Source organism: Pituophis catenifer, unplaced genomic scaffold (genome assembly GCF_029215685.1).
Source record: "Pituophis catenifer annectens isolate HBS135680 unplaced genomic scaffold, rPitCat1.0.hap2 SCAF_24, whole genome shotgun sequence".
NCBI lineage: Eukaryota > Metazoa > Chordata > Lepidosauria > Squamata > Colubridae > Pituophis > Pituophis catenifer.
Window position 1 is genome coordinate 19,087 of NW_027256904.1, and position 19,906 is coordinate 38,992.

General features: G+C 42.4%; 1 protein-coding gene across 1 annotated transcript; it reads right to left on the reverse strand.

Moving 5' to 3' along the window:
* Positions 1-11,622: 11,622 nt before the first annotated feature.
* Positions 11,623-19,546, reverse strand: LOC139326268 (vomeronasal type-2 receptor 26-like). Its single transcript, XM_070956424.1, has 6 exons — positions 19,409-19,546; positions 15,942-16,139; positions 15,351-15,563; positions 13,724-13,936; positions 12,828-12,945; positions 11,623-12,533 (listed from the first exon to the last, which is right to left on the reverse strand). The coding sequence occupies exons 1-6, from the start codon at positions 19,544-19,546 to the stop codon at positions 11,623-11,625; spliced, it is 1,791 nt and encodes a 596-aa protein (XP_070812525.1).
* Between the last annotated feature and the right edge of the window lie 360 nt (positions 19,547-19,906).

Genomic DNA, 19,906 nt, shown 5'->3' on the forward strand with positions numbered 1-19,906 from the left:
GCATGCCAATTAAGAGTTACCACATCCGTCCATAACCCACTCAGTCTAGGTATATTTTCAAATGGGTTACTAGGTTGTGTCAGGTTAATTCCAGACTGAAAAGTAACAATAAGCAAAGAAAACACCCTTATGTGTAATATGATTTTTCACACTGATCATTGCATTATATTCTCCTCATATTAGTTCTATGCATAAGAAAATTAGTCCCAAATATTGAACCATTGCATTAAATCAATCCATTCTATATCTTCAGGGATCATGATATCACTATCTCCTAGGACTACTGTGTTCAAGTTAGGTTGATCTGATTCAATGCCTCAATTCTCCAGTGTAGGACAGATATATACATAGGAATAGAGTTTCTATGGGGAGCAATCCTTTGCACATTTACACAAGCACAGTGTCCCATTATTCCCCACAGGTGTGTATAAGTTCACAATTACAACAAGAATAACAATAACATTCAGTGATACAGTTACAATCACGGGACCAACACAATCTGGAGAGTGTGAAGTTGCACAGCTACTTCTGGGATCTTCAGATGGAATAAGAGAGGCCACCACTCAGGCTGGAAAGTCCAAAAAGTTGCTACTCCTGCAACAAGAAAAATCACAAACAAAACCCATTCATACCAAAATGACCACATCAGTTTTTGGAAAGGTTTATTCTCAGCAGGTCTTCTCCAGAAATCACTTGCCACTCTTTAAGTTCTTCCACTGCTCCTTTTACACGGGTGTAGTGGTCCACCCTTTGTCTTTAGGTTGGACTGCTGTTTCAGTAGTCAGCAGGACTTGGTAGGACCTGTCCCAGGCTTGGCTAAGTTTGTCCTCACGTCAGGTTTTATCAGGACCCGATCACCAGGCTGGAACTTATGAACAGCAAAATCGAGAGGTAGGGTTTGAGCCAGGAGTCCTTTGATTCTGAGGTAAGATGAAGAAGAATAGAGGCCACGTATACAGTTCTTTACAAACATGACTTTAGTTTCATATTGTGGAATTTCCCCCATTCTGTCCAAGTGTGGTAATCCAAACATCATTTGGCAAGGCAAGGGTAAAGATTTGGTTCACAGCAGAGATGATTTTGCATTCCATGGAACATGACATTCCCACTGCCTCCATTATTAATTGAAGCACTTTTGCAATAAAATGAGTCTCTTGGTTGCTGTCTATAGCTTCTACTATCCCATACTTAGGTATTATCTGTTAATTTTGGTGACTAACGCTGAGTGGCTCTCATGGCTGGATAAGCCTCAACCCATCCAGTCAAGTGACCCACTATCACCAATAAATATCTAAGTCTCCCCACTTAAGTTAGTCTAATGAAATCAACTCAAATGCATTGACATGGTCTCATGCTCTAAATCTCCTTGTAAACTGAGCTGGATTCAAACAAAAACAAGCATACTCTCATCAAGATCACCCTCACTTGAGGAGGGGCACTAGGGCTCCTCCAAAAGTCAACTTTCTGCTTTCCTTCACTAACACTGCCATAGCTGCCACTGCTTGAACACAAACTGGAAAACCTTAACAGGCAGGATCTAACATTTTAGACAAAAATGCCACTGACTCTCTCTTACTACATATTGTAATTTCTAACTCATCTCTGTAACAATTCCTAAAAGGGCAGCAACTTGGGCTGCTAACAAACAAACAAACAAACAAACAAACAAACAAACGTGCCATAGGATAGAGCACCTTGTCTGCTAAGTATGCAAAATGCACGCAGACATAAAGACATAAAAGAGTAAGAAAAACAGCTTCAAAAATGAAACAAACAATCTAAATGAGGTATTTTGAGTCAATACTCTGAAATATAATTGGGTATGTAAGTATTTGAAACCTCAAAAATTTCCCGAAGGAAAAAGAAAATCAAAATTGTATTCAGAGCCAAACACAATGCAACTGTAAAGGCAGGTATCAGATATCACCCTTTACCCCGCCTTTCTCAGGCTTGTTCAGCAGAGAGGGAAAAAATGGTGGAAAGAACAAAAACCCGCAGCCCCCCTTTCACCCCTGCACACACACCCCAATCCTCAGAGGACTGGGACTTCCCCCCCCTTCTCCAACCCTTGCAATATCTGGGACCCTTAGGAGCCCCTCCCATTCTATGTAGAGCCACCCCTCCATCTCCCTGCTTCTCTCGCTCCTCCAAGGGAGTGGGGGGGGGTCCTTGTGTAAAAGAATGATGAGGGGGAGGAAGGGGAAATACAGGGAGAAAAAATGTTTAAACTACATAGAATTCTCACCTCCTTTCGCCTCTCAGCATCCTTTCAACAAAACAACCCTCTGCATTTCTCTCTAGCCTCAACAAGTCACAGACATTTTCCACAAATTTATCTCCCACAGGCATTCACAGGTCTCAGGATCACTTCGCCTTATCACTCCTTATGAGCTTCGGGACATCTCACACACACCCATTCACATTTGTACTGCAATCAGACATTTTGTATAAACCAATTTCACATACAAAAATTTCATTTAATGCTTCCTCCATGCAAACCAATCATAATTATTTCAGGGAGCTTTTTCACAAGCCAATGAGCTCCATTTTCTAAATAACTTTTTGTGTGCTGTTGTTAGAGGGTCTCATCCTTCCTGCAGGTTTGGAAATGATTACACACATACACATACACACATATACCACCAAACATTTCCAGACCTGTGGAGGTTGTTTTTTTTTTAAATTTTATTTCCTTGGGCAACCTATAGCTTATTCTTAAAGCAGTGGGAAAACTCAGAGAGCAGTTTAAATCATAAATATGATTGTGGGCCCTAACTACTTTCCGTTTCCCACAGCTCCAAGCCGAGATGTTTACTTAATTTGCAGGCTGGCCAGACATATCACAATCAATTCTACATGCTATTATTATAGATGCATATCCAGGAATTTTGTAACAGAAATCACACCAAATTGATCAAGTCAAATTATATCAATCTTCCCATTTAGGCAGGTTTTACTTTTTTTATTACTTGCTAAAACCCAGGTGGGAAGAACAATAAACAATTTCTTCTTTCTTCTTAGTTCTTTCAGACTTCTCTGGCTCTTTTGAGAATGGTAAATTATCAAGATCTTTATAACACTGCAATATTTCTTTGCCACCCATAGATCTCTCTTTAGGCACTAGATTGTTACTATGTGCCTCTGCCCTGGAGGTGTTCTGTGTGTTCTCATTCTAACTTGGATCTCCCAGTAATCGCTGGCCCATTTTAAAGATCAAGATGTATAAGAGGATACACATCATTTGCATTTAGCCACGGCTCTCATGAGCAAGTTTGAACTCCACTTTTCTTTTTACAGACAACTTTTACTGCCACAACATTTTTCATTCATTTTTTTTAATACTATTTTTTGTTTTGTTTTTTCACAACTTGTTTGTAATGTGTTCCAGTGGGATAACATAGCCAAATGGAGAACACGGCCCAATTCTTGTTACTAGTTATTTGTTCCAAACAGGCTACCAGCATGGTTGCCCATTTTTCCCAGGGGATTCCTTTCTGTCAGCTCGAAGCCTGACTAGACTCTCTTTCTTCCTGAGGAGATTTCCCACACCTTTCCGTCAGTGCGAAGCCTAACCAAACCCTCTCTTTTTCCCTAAGAGATTTCCCACACCTCTCCTGTGGGTCTGAAGTTTGGTCAGAGCCCTCTCCTGCACAACAGATTCTTATTCCAACAGTCACACTCCTTTCAAAGCGATCGTCTCTGGCTGATCTCCTCTCGGATAATCAGAAACGCAGATTGGACCTCCGCACATCGCTTTGAGGGCAAACCTCTGAGGAATTTCCCTCATCTCATTCACACACTCACAAAGCAACACTCCCCTTCCCAAGAGAAAAAAAAAATTCTACTCACCCAGAAGAGCTCAATTCCATAATCCCCCACAGTGCAAGCCTCTTTGTTAGGCATTCAAGGCAGGCAGAATTGGAACCTGCCAGCAAATGACCAGATCAAAGTCACTGGAGCGCTCTTGACTTCGGTACTGGTCCAAGCTGGTTTCTTCCGTCTGCCTTTAATGAAGGCCACCAAGCCTCAAAGCGGCTCAGTTTGTGGAAAGCTGAATGCAGCCACTTTGAAGAAACTTTGCCTTCAAGTCCCTGTTTGGGCGCCAGAAATGTAAGGTCCCAAAATACACTTGAGTCACCAGAATGCCAAAGAGAGAGACTCAAGACGAGGCTTGCAAAAAAAACAGATTTTATTTATGGCCAAAAACAAAATACTGGGTGGAACTATATCCAGAACATACAGATACAATGCATGAGAGGAGATAGCCACACCTTGGGGAAGGTATGGCGTCCTTTTATACCCTCAGAGACGTCAGCTTAGTACCCAACTCTGGCCTCCCAATCCAGGCCCGTGCATTCCTTGTTGCCCTGCAAGGGGGAATAGAAACTTCCCAATTAGTCATCTTGAGCATTTCTTTGTTTACTCAATTGGCCACTTAGGCCCCCTGGCCCTGGAAAGTAGGAGTCTATCCAGATCAACATAAATTAAGACTGAGATAGTACCATGCTCTTAGATGGCACAAGAAAAAAACAGGGAGAAGATTGATATGGGTTCAGGTCAAATGGCAGGGACATATGTTTGACAAATACCAGATACATTACAGGCCTAATAACAGAATATGTTTGTTACAGGAGATACAAATATAAAGGCATAATATGTGTGATACAAATACAAAGGCATATGTGTATTACAAGAACCTAATAGTTACAGAATCTAGTATACCAGTATATCATATCCTAGCATTATTTATTATATCCTTATTATTGTTTCCCTTCATTATCCTAACCTATCCTTCTATTCTGTTCTCTTCATCCCATCCCATTCCTTTTCTTTCCATTCTCCTTTCTTCCTCCTCCTCCACTTCTCCTCTCCTATCATATTCACCAGTGAATAAAGAGATTTTAAGCTTTATTATTAATTCAAGCAAATTAAACCAAAATGCAAATGCACAACCTAAAAACATACACCCGAAGTAGGATGATACCCAGCCTCCCCCAAAAGTTTCTTACTGAGGACACTTGAGAGACCCGAAGAGGGCGGCCAATTTCCAGAGGACCCAGTGCTAAGCTCCATCCAGAGGCTCCCAGGTCAAAGGCAACTTCAGGGCTTCCATCCCAGTCTGGACTCAGGACCTCCTGCCTGTTCGCAGGGCACCTCAATTGGGGGAGCCCAGCCTGGCTGCATGGAGACCCTGGTTGAGGCCTCCTCCGAAATGCCTGGGAGACAATGGAGAGGAGTAGATGCTTCTGTCCAGGCTCTCAGGGTTCTCTCTTCTCCCCCTCCCAGCCCAACTTCAAGTAGAAGCGAAAGGCAAGCAGGTGAGCTCAGAAAGAGCTCTAAACTTCTAAGAGACAGATTGAGATTTCATCTCCACGCTAAGGAGATTCTAGAATCCAGCCTCCCCCACTCGGGCAACGGGGCAAGGCAAGAGGGGAGCAGGGAGGCGCTGCTGCCTGGATGGTCTCTGGTGCTAAGCAGGGATGCTGAGGGTCTCCTCTGGATGGGCGACCACAGCGATCGCTGTGGAAAAGCCAGCCAGCCAGCCAGCAGGGAAGCCTGTTTCCCCCCAAGAAAAACAGGTCCCCTCCTCAGAATCCCAGCTCCTCCTTCCCCTTCGCTCTGCCCCCCAGTTCCCAAACTCGCCCCTATTAGGACAGCTCCGCCACCCACCCGCTAGCCTAGCCAGATCGCTGCCTCGCCCTTCCCACAGGGGGCGCTCTTCCTCCCCATTGGCCAAAAGCCTTCAGCCCCACCGAGGCTCCCTCCGCAGCCCCGGAGAGCTCCAGCCCCCCCCTCGCTCTTTGGACTCCCAGGCCCTAATATAGATTAGATAATTAGATACTTCGCTGATATAGATTAGATATTTCAAGACAAATTTGTTGCCAGATTGTTAACTTGTGCATTATTCCTTATAAAATCTATATAGTATTTAACTCTATCTAAAACCTTCTGGTTCTTCTGCAAGTTTAACTAACAGAATCATGGCATAAATTTTAGCCATAATATCTGTTAGTCTATTTGGTCTATAATTGCTAAAGTCCTTTTTAGATGGATAAAATGCTACTATTGCCAACTTCAATCTGACTGGATAGGGCAGGCATCATTTATGTGTGAAAATGAAGATGCCAGTAGAGGCCCCAACAACCAGGGATATTTTTTGATCCGTTTGATAGTTGGTAGAATGTCTTCTCCAGGGAATGTATTGCTTGCATTTCAGGCCTTTTATGATTATTCACAACATGAACATAATGGGGTAAAATATTGAGAATATGGAGAAAAGCAGCTCTTGAATTCCATGGAGAAGACATGATTGCATCTATTGCTCACCCATCACCACCCACCCCTCACTTTACCAGAAGGAGAAAAACACACACAAACCTGCAGGACTTTGTAGGTGCCTCCTAATGTTGACATCTGGATGGAGATGCCCCTGTCAGCTGCATCAAGAAGAGCCAGGAGGTTCTCCTTCCTTCCACAGCCGTAGTTGGGGACATTGGCTTCTCCAGTGGAGAGCATGTCCAGCAAGGCATCTGAAGTGTGGAAATTGCTCAAATAGTTGTCGTGGATGTTGTAGCCCAGTGTGAGGTTGTGCAGGAACTGGGAATTCTTGCTGAACGTTTGAATGTTGAAAATGAATCGTAAGCCATATGAAAAACCACAAACATTCCTATTGTTAAAACATGTTATTATAATCAAAAGCAACAATAAATACTGTTTTTAATATATAATCCTCCACAAGCCTACTGAGCCTTAAGCCAACATTGATTCAAAAGCAATACACAAATATGGAAATTGGCTGAGATACAGCAACTACAACTGATTCCACCACTACTTTAAATTTATTATTCAAGTGATAAATTAAGGATTGAAGTGAGAAAGGAAAATAATCTGCCCCACTTTCAGCTTTTTTAGGACCCATTTTTGGATTTGAGTCTCTTTCACAAAAATCAGACCACAGAGAGAAGCCATGGAAATCAAAATCATTCAGGAAATTAGACATATTCCCCAATATAGGAATAAATGAAAAATAAAAAACTGAAAAGAAGGAGAGTGTTAGAATGGAGGGAGTGCAACCCCATCACCCTGAATGACTTACGAATCATGGAAAACAAACTGAAGAGAAGGAGCCACGTTGAAAAGCAACTTTGTATGCAATCTTTCCTTTCCACTGATGACTATACTGATTAGATGGTCTCCTGGTCTGTAGTATCTCCATGGTTTTCCATCCTGGTTCTCCAAACTGCATAGTTGAAAAAACACACAGAGAGAGAGAAACACAGAGAGGTTAGAAAAAAACAAACAAATGAAAAGGGATGGAGAAATCAAGGATGCCCCATGTGGGGAGGGGAGGGGAGGGGAGGGAGGAAAGGGGAGCTCAGGACTCTCGTGTTGCAGGTGGAAAGCTGATCTTCCATATCCAACTTCCATCTTCAGTAACCCAGGAATGCAGAAGCCCATATCCCATGTTCCCTGCCACCCTTTCCCATGCACAGGCTAGGCAAGGGGGCTCTTGCAGGGATGCCAGACAGGCCTCTGCCCGGCTGAGTGGGGAGCCCCTCTTGGGAGAAGGAAACTGGGGAGCCTCGTGGTGGGGAAGGGAAGCAGATTTGCCACAAAACCCACCAGGTTCCATCTTCTGTATTCTGGAAATGGGGGAGATCATATCCCATGTTGCTCAGCCACCTCTTTCCATGCATGGGGCACTCAGGGGGGAAAGCAAAGCTCAGACCCACGGAGAAAGCCCAGGATGGCCAGGAAGGAGGAGGGGATCTGGGGCATTCCTGGGAAGAGACTAACCTGGTTTATGGGTCCCAGGGTTGAATGTTTATTTATTTATGTATTAGTTCAATTTATATGCCGCCGTTCTCCGGAGACTCAGGGCGACTGACAATGCGTTAAGCAATAGCCTTCATACTTTTGTATATACCTGCTTGGTAGGGCTTTCGGCCCCCCCAAGGGGTGTTCTTTTTTATACAAAGTCAGCTTATTGCCCCCACAATCTGGGTCCTCATTTTACCTACCTTGAAAGGATGGAAGGCTGAGTCAACCTTGAGCCTGGTGAGATTCAAACTTGTAGTAATTGCAGGCAGCTGGAGCTACTTAACAGCACTTTAGTCTGCTGCACCATCAAGGCTCAATGTTGGGGGGACGCAGCCCCCGGGGTTTCTCCAGCCTCACTTGGACTCCATGTCTTTCCAGGAGAGGCTCCTATGGGGGAGAAGCCATGCAGGGCTGGGTCTTCCGAGGGGGATCTGGGGTTGCCCTGGGTGAAAAGACAGTCAGCTTTACCCAGGAGGGGACCCTCTATGACTCTGAGGAAGATGGGGGTCCCCCATGGCCTCTCCAGAGCCCCCAGCTGAGGAGACCCTCTTCATTGCAGCCTTTTGTGGGGAAGGGGCTTAAGCCCCCCTCCCTCTGCAATTCTGGGAGGTTTTGCCTCTTTCTCATCCCCCCCCAAAGCTCTGAACTTTGCTCTTTATTTGACCTCTTCCCCCTTTGGCTTGGCTTCTTCAGCCTCTTCTCCATCAGGCTGAGGGCAGGGAAGCTCCAAGGCAACTGTCTCATTTGATTGGCTACAAGGTTGTCATGACGAAGGGGGCAGGAAAAGAAGCAGCCACTAGGGAAAAAGAAAGGCGGGATTTTTGTCTTCCCTGAGGACTGGAAGATTTGGATGCGAAATCTGCTTTTATTAGGAAATCCTGTTCAGATGAAGCCCAGAATCAGAAGGAGAGAAGATACGGAGGAAATGAAGGAACGTTTAAAAGATATATTATAAATGAAAGAAAAATTAAAACTTTGAGAGAACAAGAATAGAAAGCAGAAACTAAAAACAGATTTAAAAAAAGATTAAACTCTGTAGGAAAAAGAATTCAGCTTTATAAAGAGTGACTCTTGAGATACATATTGCGATTAAAACCAAAAAATTATAAATTATAGGCAGATATTTCTCTCTCTGGGAACAATGAGAATATATAAGTGATGTCCCAGTGCCTGGAGGCCTTATGGATCTGGATGGGGAGAAACAGACTCAGGCTCAACCCATCCAAGACCGAGTGGCTGTGGTTTCCGACGTCCCGATATAGTCAGTTGGTGCCATCACTGACTATTGGGGGTGAGTCATTGGCCCCCACGGAGAGGGCTCGCAACTTGGGTGTCCTCCTGGACTCACGGCTGTCTTTAGAACAGCATTTGACAGCTGTGGCCGGGAGGACTTTTTATCAGGTTCGCCTGATTTGCCAGTTGCGTGCCTTTCTGGATCGGGACTCATTAAGTAGGTCACTCATGCCCTCGTCACTTCCCGCCTGGACTACTGCAATGCTCTCTACATGGGGCTCTCCTTGAGGAGCACCTGGAGGCTCCAGCTGGTCCAGAATGCGGCCGTGCGGGTGGTTATGGGAGCGACGTGGCGCTCCCATGTGTCTCCCCTCCTGCGCGAGCTGCACTGGCTCCCGGTGGTCTTCCGGGTGCGTTTCAAGGTTTTGGTTACCACCTTTAAAACACTCCATGGCTTAGGACCGGGGTATCTATGAGACCGCCTTCTGCCACCAGTAGCCTCTCACCGACCAGTACGCTCCCATAGAGAGAGGCTTCTCAGGATGCTGTTGGTCAAACAATGTTGACTGGCGGCCCCCAGGGGGAGAGCCTTCTCTATGGGGGCACCTGCCATCTGGAACGAGCTCCCCCCAGAGATACGGAGGATCCCGGATCTGCGCACTTTCCGCCGTGCCCTTTAAACATTTTTATTTCAGCAGGCTGGCCTGGCCTAACTTCCCTTTTAAATTGCTTTTAAGTTTGTCTTATAAATTGGGGTATTTTAAATTTGTTTTGGGCCAAAGCATTTAATGTATTTTAAATGGTTTTTTAACGTTTTTACTATATGTATTTTATCTTTTGGCTGTTCACCGCCCTGAGTCCTTTGGGAGTAGGGCGGTATATAAATTTAATAAATAATAATAATAATAATAATAATAATAATAATAATAATAATAATAATAATAATAATAATAATAATAATAATAATACAGTCATAAGTGGGAGGAGATGGGTGGTGGGAACGATGAGAAGATGAATAGTAGTGCAGACTTAGTAAATAGTTTGACAGTGTTGAGGGAATTATTTGTTGAGCAGAGTGATGGTGTTCGGGGAAAAAACTGTCCTTGTGTCTAGTTGTTCTGGTGTGCAGTGCTCTATAGCGTCGTTTTGAGGGTAGGAGTTGAAACAGTTTATGTCCAGGATAATAGGATAGGATAGGATAGGATAGGATAGGATAGGATAGGATAGGATAGAATAGGATAGGATAGGGTAGGGTAGGGTAGGGTAGGGTAGCGTAGCATAGGAATAGGAATAGGAATAGGAATAGGAATAGGAATAGGAATAGGAATAGGAATAGGAATAGGAATAGGAATAGGAATAGAAGAGTGGCATCAAACTCCATAGGTCTGGTTAACCTTTCCCAGCAGTCTCTGGAGACAAGAGACCATGTTGAAGGACAACAGGAGTCAATGCCCTTGTTATTCAAGCTTTTCATTTTCAATTGAAGCTTACCGTATTTTTCAGACTATAAAATGCACCGGAGTATAAAATGGACCAAGATTTTGAAGAGGTAATAAGTTTTTGGCCTCTGCATGTCCAGTTTTTGCCCTCCCTGGCCCCCAGGAGCATTCTGCAGCTCTCCGAAACCCTCTGTGCGCCCCGTTTTTGCAAAAAATGGGCCCATTTTTGCCCTCCCCACCCCCCAGGAACACTCTGCAGGCCTCCCAGACCCGCTGCGCATCCCGGTTTGTGAAAAATGGATCTGTTTTTTGCAAAAACGGGACACGTGGGGCGGGGTTTTGGGAGGCCAAAATTGGCTGTATTCGGTGTATAAGATGCACCAACATTTCCACCCTCTTTTAGGGTGAAAAAGTATGTCTTACACTCAAAAAGTACAGTAGTTTCTCTCTTTTTGAATCAGAAAAGCACCTGGATATTCCACCTTCTACTGAGCTCTTCCAGGCCAGGAGACCATCTCATGGGGAAAATCCTCAATTTTAACAAGAATATTGCATACAACAATGACTTCCAACCAGGCTCCTCCTTGTCAGTTTCATTCATAAATCATTCCCTGTGCTGGAGTTTCCTTTCCTCTCTTTGCATTCCTAACACTTTCCTTCTTTCCTTTTTATTTCACTTACTCCTCTATTAACGGACCTGTCTAATTTCCTGAATGGTCTGGATTTCCAATGCTTCTCTCTTTTTGTCTTATTTTGTGGAAGTCGCTGGAATCCAAAGATGGGACAGAATGAGAACCGTAACAACTCCAGATTATTTTCCTCTCTCCATCCAAACTTGAGTTCATCACTTGAATGCTAACTTTTGTTTAAAGTAGTGATTGAAACGGTTGTAGTGCCCCCTGCCCAGCCCAGTTCCATATTTTTATAATTGTTGATAGATATTATAGAATTCCTGATCATTATAGAAACTGGTTCTTTTTAGAATTGATAAATGTTTCTCACATTAAAAGAATCTTCTTCCTTTTATGATAGATCTATTTTAATGATTAAATTATTTTGAATCCCCTTTAGTGGCCAGGTAAAAATTACTACTTCTACAAATAATGGTGTGTTTGTGACTCTTAATATTTCATGTTTTTATATTTATCTTGGTTGTAAGATGCTCCTTTGTGTTGAGGTCTGGCCTCAGAAGGATAATGTAGCACTTGGGGATGAAGATGCAGCCCAGCAGACCAGCACTGGAGGCCAGGATGGAGAAGACCTGCACAGCCACCATGTATTTCCCTTTGGTGCTCAGGTAGGTGGGCACAAAAGTCACCCAGACACTGCAGAAGACCAGCATGCTGAAGGTGATCAGCTTGGCTTCGTTGAAGGCCCCAGGCAGATTCCTGGCCAGGAAAGCCACCGTGAAGCAGATGGCAGCCAGGAAGCCCATGTAGCTGAGGGTGACGTAGAACATGACAACGGCCCCTTCATTGCATTGCAGGATGATCTCTCCAGGCTGGGAGTGGAGGTCAGAGTCAGGGAAGGGGGCAGAAACTCCCAGCCAGATGGAGCAGATGACAATTTGGACAGCAGAACAAGAAAAGATGATGGAATTGGCCAAGCTCTTCCCCAACCATCTCTTCACTCGGTTTCCTGGTTTTGTGGCCAGGAAGGCCAGCACCACCATGATGGTTTTGGCCAAGAGAGAAGAAACGGCAACTGAGAAGATGATGCTGAAGACCGTTTGTCGGAGAAGGCAGGTGGCTTTCCTTGGTTGACCAATGAAGAGAGAAGGAGACAAGAAGCAAAGCAGGAGGGAGACCAGGAGGATGTAGGAGAGGTCCCGATTGTTGGCTTTGACAATGGGAGTTTCTCGGTGTTTCATGAAGATGATTAAAACAAGGCCTGTGGTTAGGAAGAAGAGTAGGGCAAAAGAGACCAGAATGATGCCCAGATGTTCTTCATAGGACAGGAAAGTTATAGTTTTGAAGATACATTGGACTCTGTCCACATTTGGATATTTATCATCCGGACACTTGGTGCATTTTTGTGTATCTGAGAAAGACAAAAAGCAACATTTCTTTAATATTCTGTTTTTTTACATTTCAAAAAACACCTTTTTTGGACAAAGCCTGATTCCAGGAACATTTTCCAAGATATGTTGCGTAACCATTCCACAGGAAAAAAAATGATAATATAGTTTTCTAATACCTATATAGCTAAGGTATATGATTTTGAATAAACAAAAAAAGAGTTGAGCTTCAATGCATGTTTTAATTTGCATTTTCATCAAAATGCTGCAGATAAATCCATTTCCACCAGACCTTCCTTTCCTCTGGTGTGACCCACCTTCCTGAGTGGAGAAGGTTCCCTCCGGACAAGGAACGCAGTCATAGCAGCAAACTGGCTCTCCTTCTCGAGCCCTCTTGACAAATCCAGGATGGCAACTTCCCACACATTTGGACTGAGGCAGAGACTAAGCAGAAAAACAAGGAATGCCAAAGAAAAGAGGTTAGGACTCTCCGTCCATGGAAAATGGGGGGAGAAATGGAGGGAGACAAGTAAATTCTTCACTGAGGTAACTATGAAATCTCTGACTCCTTCCAAACAGGTGTACGAGATGTGACCCTGGCAGGTTCTTCCTTTAGTTCCTCCCTTTTGCTTCTGGCATTTAACATTGCAATAAAGGATTTTTCTACTCAATAAAGTCTGGAGGGATGGAATTGAGAAAAAACTTTTAGCATTAAGTAACAAACAGCCTGCCAACCTAGCAGTTCAAAAGCACATAAAAAATACAAATAGAAAAATAGGGACCACCTTTGGTGAGAAGGTAACAGAGTTCCGTGCGCCTTTGGCATTGAGTCATGCCGGCCATATGACCACAGAGATGTCCAGAGTCAGGAACGACTAGCACATATGTGTGAGGGCAACCTTTACCTTTTAACAAACAATCGGTTCCTCCTCATGACTGTATTAAAATGCATTTCTCCACTCTTCATCTATCCATGGTTATGATGATTTATTCATATTAAATTTTTGAATAAATTCATTGTCAAAAATTTATTAATTTGTTATTTTATTAGATTTATTTAAGTAGAGTAAAATGTGATTAAGAAGGAAACTTTTAACCTGTAGGGCCTGGAAAGGTTTCTTCTGGACTACATAAAGCCTCGTAAAGCTGCTCTCCTTTGACACTAGTTCAAAACAGTCTCCCAGTTAAGAGAGAAAGGAAAAAATTATCCCACCTTGTTGAGCAACTTTAGCTGTGAAAGAGCTCTTCGGTGGATAGTAAGTCTCTGTCTTTTCCAAGCCCCCATTGGCTGTTGGATGGGATCCTCCTTGGGGAGAATCAAATAGCTCATGATTGCCAGATCTGCTGCTAGAACTCCATTTTGATCCAAGTACAGTTTCCTATCAGAAATATTGCAATACTCATTCTTCTGCAGGAAAGGATGGAACTAGAAGGGGAACATCCAGGAAGTTTAACATCTGAAAGCTTTTTTAAAAAATCCCATTTAGCCTTTACACATTTGAATCTTTTTTCTACAGCTAACATCAAAATATGCTTATTTAGGAAAATAGGTGTTACTACCTTCATAAATAAAAAACAAAGGTTCAGCAGAATTGCTCAATCTTATATTGGCAAATTATATATATATATATATATATATATATATATATATATATATATATATATATATATATATATATATATATATTTATTTATTTATTTATATAAACAAAATATAATTGATGCAATTGGTAAGTTATAGGGGACATTCTAGAGCAGATGATAAATAAAATGAATCATAGGAAAAAAAGATTATTATGTATAGCCTTTATTGTCATTGTACATCATGTATACAATGAAATTATTCATAAATGCCTAGAAAACATCAGGATGATTATGAGAAACGATTCATTTAGTGACCATTTCAAAGTTACAACGGCTCTGAAAAAAGTGATTTATGATCGTTTTTCCCAGGATCATGGCAGCATCCCCAGGGTCTCCAGGTGATCAACATCTGAATTCTTGGCATCCGCTTATGATGGTTGCAGCGTTTTAGGATCACCTGATCTCCTTTTGCGACTTCTGACAAGCAAAATCAACAGGGAAGCCAGATTCACTTAACAACCATGTTACTGACTTAACTACTGCAGTGATTCACTTAAGAAGAAAAGGCAAGAAAGGTCATAAAATGGGGCCTAACTCAGTTAATGACTATCTTCCTTAGCAACAGAAATGTTGAGCTCAGTTGTGGTCGTAAATCCCATCCTGCCTCTTCCAATAACTGGAAGAAGTTGCACAGAAGCTCCAGATCTCCTCCATGTTGCTCCAGAGGGAGGAGGGGAAATGGGGAAATGAGCTCCGTCAGAAGGGGGGAGATTCTGGCTGAAGGAGAGGAAAAAGACCCTGAAAAGAGGAGCCATTTCAGAGCTGAGCCCTCAAAGCAGAGAAGTTCAGCCTTCCCTTCATTGAGGAGGCAAAGACTGAGCAGCCGTCAGTCAGAGAAGCTTTGACTGGGACTCTGCAGAGAGGAGGGGTTGGGCTGGATGATCTCAGGATCTCCTTCTAGATGATCTCAGGGTCTCCTTATAATTATAAAGTTAAAATTGCACTATGCTAATCACAAACCCATAAAGACATCCTTTTAAACATCCTGCATACATTCTTTTAAAAGTAGTATTTAAAACCAAAATTTATCTGACATGGTGTCTGGTGCTTAGAAGCAATTGTCTCAAGCAATTAGATGGGCCAAATGTGTTGACCTTCTGAAGCCCAATGTGGTTGAGAAGGTTCTCCTCCTTCTCCTCTGGGTTCCTTCTCCAAAGAAACTGATTATTGATGGATCTATATCAGGACCACCATACCTGCCATGGCTGCAGCCTTGGAGACCCCAAAGTCTTTTCTCCCTCCTTCTTTCCCCTCCTCGATCTGGAGGAATAGGCGGCATTCAAGGCCTGGGCCAGAGTCTTCACGATACTGTAAGGTTGGTAGTAATTTGGGCTCCGTTTCCTGTTCTGCTTCCATTGGGTCTCCAGTGGGGCTTTTTGGATACATCTTTTGCGGACTTTGACAGAAAACTTTAAAAGAAAACATTGGAAATAATGATCGTGAAACTCATCTTCCACAAAGAAATGGGGTTCAAAGGCAGAATCTTCTGGCCTTTCTTTTTCCACAAAAGCGAAGTTCCAAATACTTTGGACGTATTTATAAAGTCTGTGCTTTTTCAATCTGTATGTTCCCAAAGTTGCCATGATCCAGACTTTCCCTTCAATGGGTCCTGGCAAACGCATAAGTATTAAATGGAAAGGAAGAATTCTGTCCGTAATGGGAACATGTTCTATGAAGTGAACAAAGACGTTGACTTGTCTCCACTTAGAGAGGGAATCCCTGAGGGATGCTATATATCCAGTTGTTGAGAACAGTTGTGATATAACCACACAAATTCCACTCCTGACAAGCACAGGAGGAAAAATCCTCATGAAATTCTCTCCATTTTCAGTATCTGAAGCAAAGAGGCCAATGAAGGTCCATCTGAAGTGGAAGAGCAGTTGGACAATTGCTGGGTAGTGGAACCCTTCTTTGGGGAGCATCTGGTGGAAAAAAGGAAATTGGCTTTTATCACTCAGCGCCTCTGAAGCAATTGTATCACTGATCTAAAAAAGTAAGGAAGAAAGCTGTGTTATACTGGGGGTCAGATAAAGTCCTAAATTTTATTTTTTAATAAATTCAACTTGGTATTGATGAACAAATTAAATAAACTATTGTTGATTAGCAATAATGCCATAGCAAGAAATAGAATATTAAACAGAGTGTTAACAACACTGTATAAAAATGGAATACAAAAAACAAATTAAATAAAAAAGAATAAGAGTAAAAAATGCAAATCATTTCTGTATCACCCCTACCATTTATTGCAATCAGAGCCACATATGCTGATGTGAAAGGAATATTTTGTTCCAATAAAGGTCCATAAATGTTTAATTCTGATTGAACAAATGTGTTGCTTTAACACAAGTTTCCCAATAGGTTGTTTGTCTAATGTGCAGCCCAAGACTCTCATCTCTCTCTTTCTTATGCAGTTGACATTCAATCTTCCAGATTCTTGGTGAAGCAATCTTTTGATTTTTTAAAATTATTATTTATTATTTATTATTTATTTCTGTCTCATCTAGTGATACAAAGAGATAAGCTCCTAATATAATTTAGGAGTTATGGATTATGCAATTTCAGTTGCATAATCCAAGAGGGCGTTATTTGAAATTCTGCATCTTCTAACCCAGAGAATTTGGGGACTCTGTTAGGTTCCAGAGGTTTAATTGTACACTAAGAAATTCAGCCATGTGGAAAAGGAAGGAGACCCTCTGTGAGTTCTGTGGTTCCACATATCAGGGCACAGTAAAAAGCATCTGGTTTTAAGAAGTTCTTAAAAGGAGGTAAATGCAACCTCAGGTGAACAGCAACACAGGAGATATAACACCCTGTCCTCCTTTATTTTACAGAAAGAGAGCCGAAATGGAGGAGCCAGGTGTGAAAGGCTAAGGACACCCTGACTGCTTCCATGGGTGTGAAGAGGCTGAGAGGCAGCCTGGTGCTGCTGATCAAGGGACCTGGATTAATCCATCATCACAAGTGTGACGGCCTCTATAAAAGCCAAAGTTTCAGGAGTTTGCTGGTCTCCAGCATTGAGGTGTGTGTTAACACAATGCCAAAGGGCAAAGACTCCAGCAGTGATCTGAGAGAAGCCATTGTTGCTGCCTATCAATCTGGGAAGGGTTACAAGGCCATTTCCAAACAATTTAAAGTCCATCATTCTATAGCAAAGAAGATTATTCACAATAATAGTAGCGGTAGCTATTAAGCCCCAAACCTCAGTTCAATGGAAGGGCTTGAGGGTAACTTTGGCATTATACAGTATTCTCTAATAATTGGGAAGAAAACTGAATAGCTATGATATTTTTTAAAGTTTAAGCAGTAAATTCAATCCTGCCGTTGCTCTAGTTGAGGTCCTTTGATGATGGCAGATCCAAGATTCAGTCTCAGAGAAAAGTAACGCTGGGTAAGGAAAGGCGTTACTTGCTGTATTGCAGGGGTGAAGTGCTCACGGTAGCAATTATGGCAGGTGGTTCAGAGAACTGGTAGCGATGGCGGTGCGAGGCTCCCCTCGCCCACCCGGGTGTTGTTAGTTCCTGCTTTTAAAAGGTTAAAAAAAGGCTCTGACGATCGCGCACCACAGCTGTGATCGCCAGAGCCTTTTTTAAAAAACTTTTAAAAGCATTTCTTTTTACAAGCTCTTCGGCTGAATAGGTTGTAAAAAAATGCTTTAAAAGAGTAAAAAAAAAAAAGTTGGCCACGCCCACCCAGTCACAATACCCCCACCAAGCCACGCCCACAGAACATGCCACAGTAACAAATTTTACATTTCACCACTGCTGTATTGGCTACCTTTGTTTTCCAAAGACCACAACTTTTGACTTTGATTTATCAATAATCAGAGAATTATTATCTCAGTAGGAGCCACCTTTTCTCAAGAGTCAACACATTCTAAACCACAGGATAATAGTACTGAATTATTAGTTTAAACCAATGTGTATTTAGCAGGTAGGAGCCTCAGTGGCTTAAAGACACTGGATCTGTTCCGGCAGTTCGAGTTCTATCACTGCATGGCGGGGTGAGCTCCCATCACTTGCCTCAGCTTCTGCCCACCTAGCAGTTCGAAAGCATGTGACAACACTAGTAGATAAATAGGTACCACTTTGGTGGGAAATGTGGCAGTGTTTTGTGGAGATGGCCGGGCCCCTGCCAGTGCTGGACTTGCTCGGATGTGAGGTAACATTGGTGGTGAGAGAAGGCCCGGATGATGCCACAGGATTCTGGTACAGAGCTGGTTCACCCCCTGTGATGCACCCTGGAGAACTTCATGGGCACAAACTGAATGGACTCGCACTCTTCGGCAGTGAAACAAATACTATGTACTAACATTGTAGTTTCCTGGCTAATTATACCTTTGCCATATGCTAAATAAATCATTTAGCATTTTAGACATGCACATGAGAATCCTTCCTTAGTCCTGGTAGGTCATTAATATCTAGACTGAAGAACAAGGGTTCAAATATGCATCTTTCCCTTCCCCCTTGGTATGCATAGATCCTTCTTCTCATGGCTCCATTGAGCCCAAACCTCCCTCTCAAACAAGGGCTTGGATCAGGGCCAACAGGCTGAGCTCCATTTTAAGGACCATCTACTTTCTCCATCATATTTCTCCATTTACTGCGTCAAGTGCTGCAGTAACATCTATACAGCCATCAGACTCTGGTTTATCTGACTGACATATTGTGTAATTAGATATTTCAAAACAAATACGTTATCAATATTAGATTATTAATTTATTGATTAATTATTGTACAACTTTATGAAACATTTTCCTCTATTTAAAACCTTTTTGTTCTTCTGCAAAGAATGCACTTTTGTTCATTTTTGTGTAAATCTCAAGTTTACTTAAGAGGAACATGGCAAATATTTTAGCCACAATGCTTACTAGACTAACTGGCCTGTAATTGCTAGAGTCCTTTTTTAATTCTATTTTTCAATATACATAAATGTATATTATAGTATTGCCAACTTCAATCCAACTGGATATGGCAGGTATTATTAGGAACATGCCAATAGTTCATCCACAACTAGGGATGTTTTTTGAATAGTTGAATGGCTGAGAGAAAGTCCTCTCCAGGGACCTTATTGCTTTTCAGGCCTTTTATGAGGAATTTGAACATGAACATAATAGGAAAAAAACAGGATTGACATGTCTGCTAATATGGAGAAAAGCAACTCTTGAATCCCGTGGAAAACATACAGGTGCATCTGCTGCTGACCCACCAACACCCACCACTCACTTTATCAAAGAGAGAAAAACACACACACAAACCTGTGGGACTTTGTAGGTGCCTCCTAATGTTGACATTTGGATGGAAATGCCCCTTCTAGCTCCATCAAGGAGAGCCAGAAGGTTCTCCTTCTTTCCACAGTCGTAGTTGGGGACATTGAATTCTCCAGTGGAGAGCATGTCCAGCAAGGCATCTGAAGTGCATAAAGTGTTCAAATAGTTGTCATGGATGTTGTAGCCCAGTGTGAGGTTGTGCAGGAGCTGGGAGTTCTTGTTTATCAGTTGAATGGTGAAAATTAATTGTAGGGTGTAGAAAAAACCATAAGAACCCGTGCTGTAAAACAAAAGTTCATGTTATTCTCTTTTTTTTTTGTAAAGTTTTTTTTTATTTTTTACACAAACACACACACAAACATACAATGTATTTTTGCTGGGCAGAGTATTCGGCCGGTTAACAAATTTAAACAATTTTTAGTCCTCTCAATTTCTATACCCTCTTTTTTGCCATAACATTTATTTTCATCTATTTTGTACCAATAT